The 1,731-nt window shown below is 49.6% G+C and overlaps 1 protein-coding gene across 1 annotated transcript; it reads left to right on the top strand.

The window, feature by feature from the left end:
* The first annotated feature begins 516 nt into the window (after nucleotides 1-516).
* On the top strand, nucleotides 517-1,422 carry LOC123099625 (uncharacterized). Its single transcript, XM_044521744.1, has one exon. It carries the CDS (start codon nucleotides 615-617, stop codon nucleotides 954-956), a length of 342 nt encoding a protein of 113 aa, XP_044377679.1. The 5' UTR covers nucleotides 517-614; the 3' UTR covers nucleotides 957-1,422.
* The last annotated feature ends 309 nt before the right edge of the window (nucleotides 1,423-1,731 follow it).

The raw sequence follows: 1,731 nt of genomic DNA, 5'->3' as shown, positions 1-1,731 counted from the left end.
CCCCAAAAAACAAGCTGATATAAATCTGACGTGATCAGAAGTACTAAATCCGACTGTCAAACAATACGTCTGTTGTCTTGAGAGGTCATAGTGCCAAATATTGTCATAGTTTATATTATTTTATTTCTTTGATGAAGAGATCATCATTCTTTGATGAACTGCGCTTTTTCACAAACCAAATCATATTTGCACAGTAAACCAAGTAATTTACTTGGGAACAAAAAAAAAAGAACTCGGCAACACCAGCGTTTATGATTCAGAAGCTGTAGGTTTTGCACATGGATGCTGCCTCGTGGCTTTTGTTTTGTCTCTGTTCCGTTATGCTTTGATAGATAGTGAAACCTGATCCATTTTCTTGATGGGACGAAAAAATTTAGAAGGAGCTAAGAAATACGGGAGGTGATCGCAGAAACAAGTGGCTGGAGGAACTTTACACTTCAGCACAAGATAAAATAAGATGTTTTCACAGAAAAAAAACATATAATATGAATAAAAACGCTTCGTTTTAAAGAAGCAGAGTCAGCAAAGAAAACGATGGTCTCCTTTGTCCCGGAGGAAACAGAGCAACCCGACCAGGCATCCATGGTAGCCTCGCCCTCCCTCTAGATAGATGCATGGGGTGCCCCCGCGCCGTGCGGGCGTGTCGGTCGGCGTGTGTTGGGGCCGTGGCGATCTGCCTCCTCCCGGTCGTACTGCCGCTGCTGCTCCTCTGGCTGCCGCTTCTCTCCTTCGCCGTCGCCGTCGTCCGGTTCCGCCGCCGGCGGAGGAGAATGATGATGACTAGGGGTGGCCGCTGCTTTCACGGCGGTGATCGATCGCCTCCGCCGGAAAGTGAGCCGGATGGCCACCGGGCGGCGCGGCTGCACAAGTACCTCGAGGACCAGATGGAGCTAGTGGAGGAGGAGGCCGGGGACGCCATGGCGGCCGTGCTTGCAAGAAATCCATGGGCAGCGTAAGGAAAGAAACCCGTGCTTTCTTGCCGGAAACTTTCCCCCCTTTTTGCTCGACTTTTCTGGCTCCGGCAGATGTTGCTCGCGAGGTTAGTAGCAAGGCGCCGAGAACATCGTCTCCTGATTAGTTGTGTTCACGCGGGTTGTTGGATTGATATGTTAGCTGGAATGGTTGGAGTTCTTGTTGATTTCATCTCAGCCCATGTATCTTTCCACTTGTAATTTTTTGAGTTAGCGAGTCCGTCTACTCTCTCCTCAGTATTTCTCCTCTCAACTCTGACAAATGAGACCATACAAGTTGAACAACTTGAGCAAGAAATGCTGTGCTTTTGGTCGTGCTAAATCCCCGTCATCGATCTTGTTCCCGGTCGTCAGAATTAATGTATCCTCATGAGTGCAATGCCGCGACAATGAACTAGGGGTGTGTTTAGTTTGGGAATAAAGTGAAATGAAATGTCATGGTTTCATTCCACTGGAATACGTCGGTTATGTTCTCTTATTTGGTTGGGGATATTTGATGGAATTGAGTGGTGATGTTCGGTGTTTGGTTCCAGGGATGGAATGGAATGGAATGAATTTGGTTCAACTCATCTCTTGTATAAAATGGTAAGGCTGCATTACCCTCGACGTTAAATGCACCGCAACTGACGTTAGGTGAGCTCCCCGGCTCTCGCGTCGCCCCTCTCGGGCGACTCGGGAGCGGCCCCCAAACCCTAGCCGCCGCCTCCTCTCCTCCCTCCAGCCCCCTCCCCGCCGCCACCAGAGGAGCCTGCCGGCTGCC

This window comes from Triticum aestivum, chromosome 4D, assembly GCF_018294505.1.
Source record: "Triticum aestivum cultivar Chinese Spring chromosome 4D, IWGSC CS RefSeq v2.1, whole genome shotgun sequence".
In the NCBI taxonomy this organism is placed as follows: Eukaryota; Viridiplantae; Streptophyta; class Magnoliopsida; order Poales; family Poaceae; genus Triticum; species Triticum aestivum.
The sequence above is the reverse complement of the archived record's forward strand: the minus strand, read 5'-3'. Positions and strand labels throughout refer to the sequence as shown.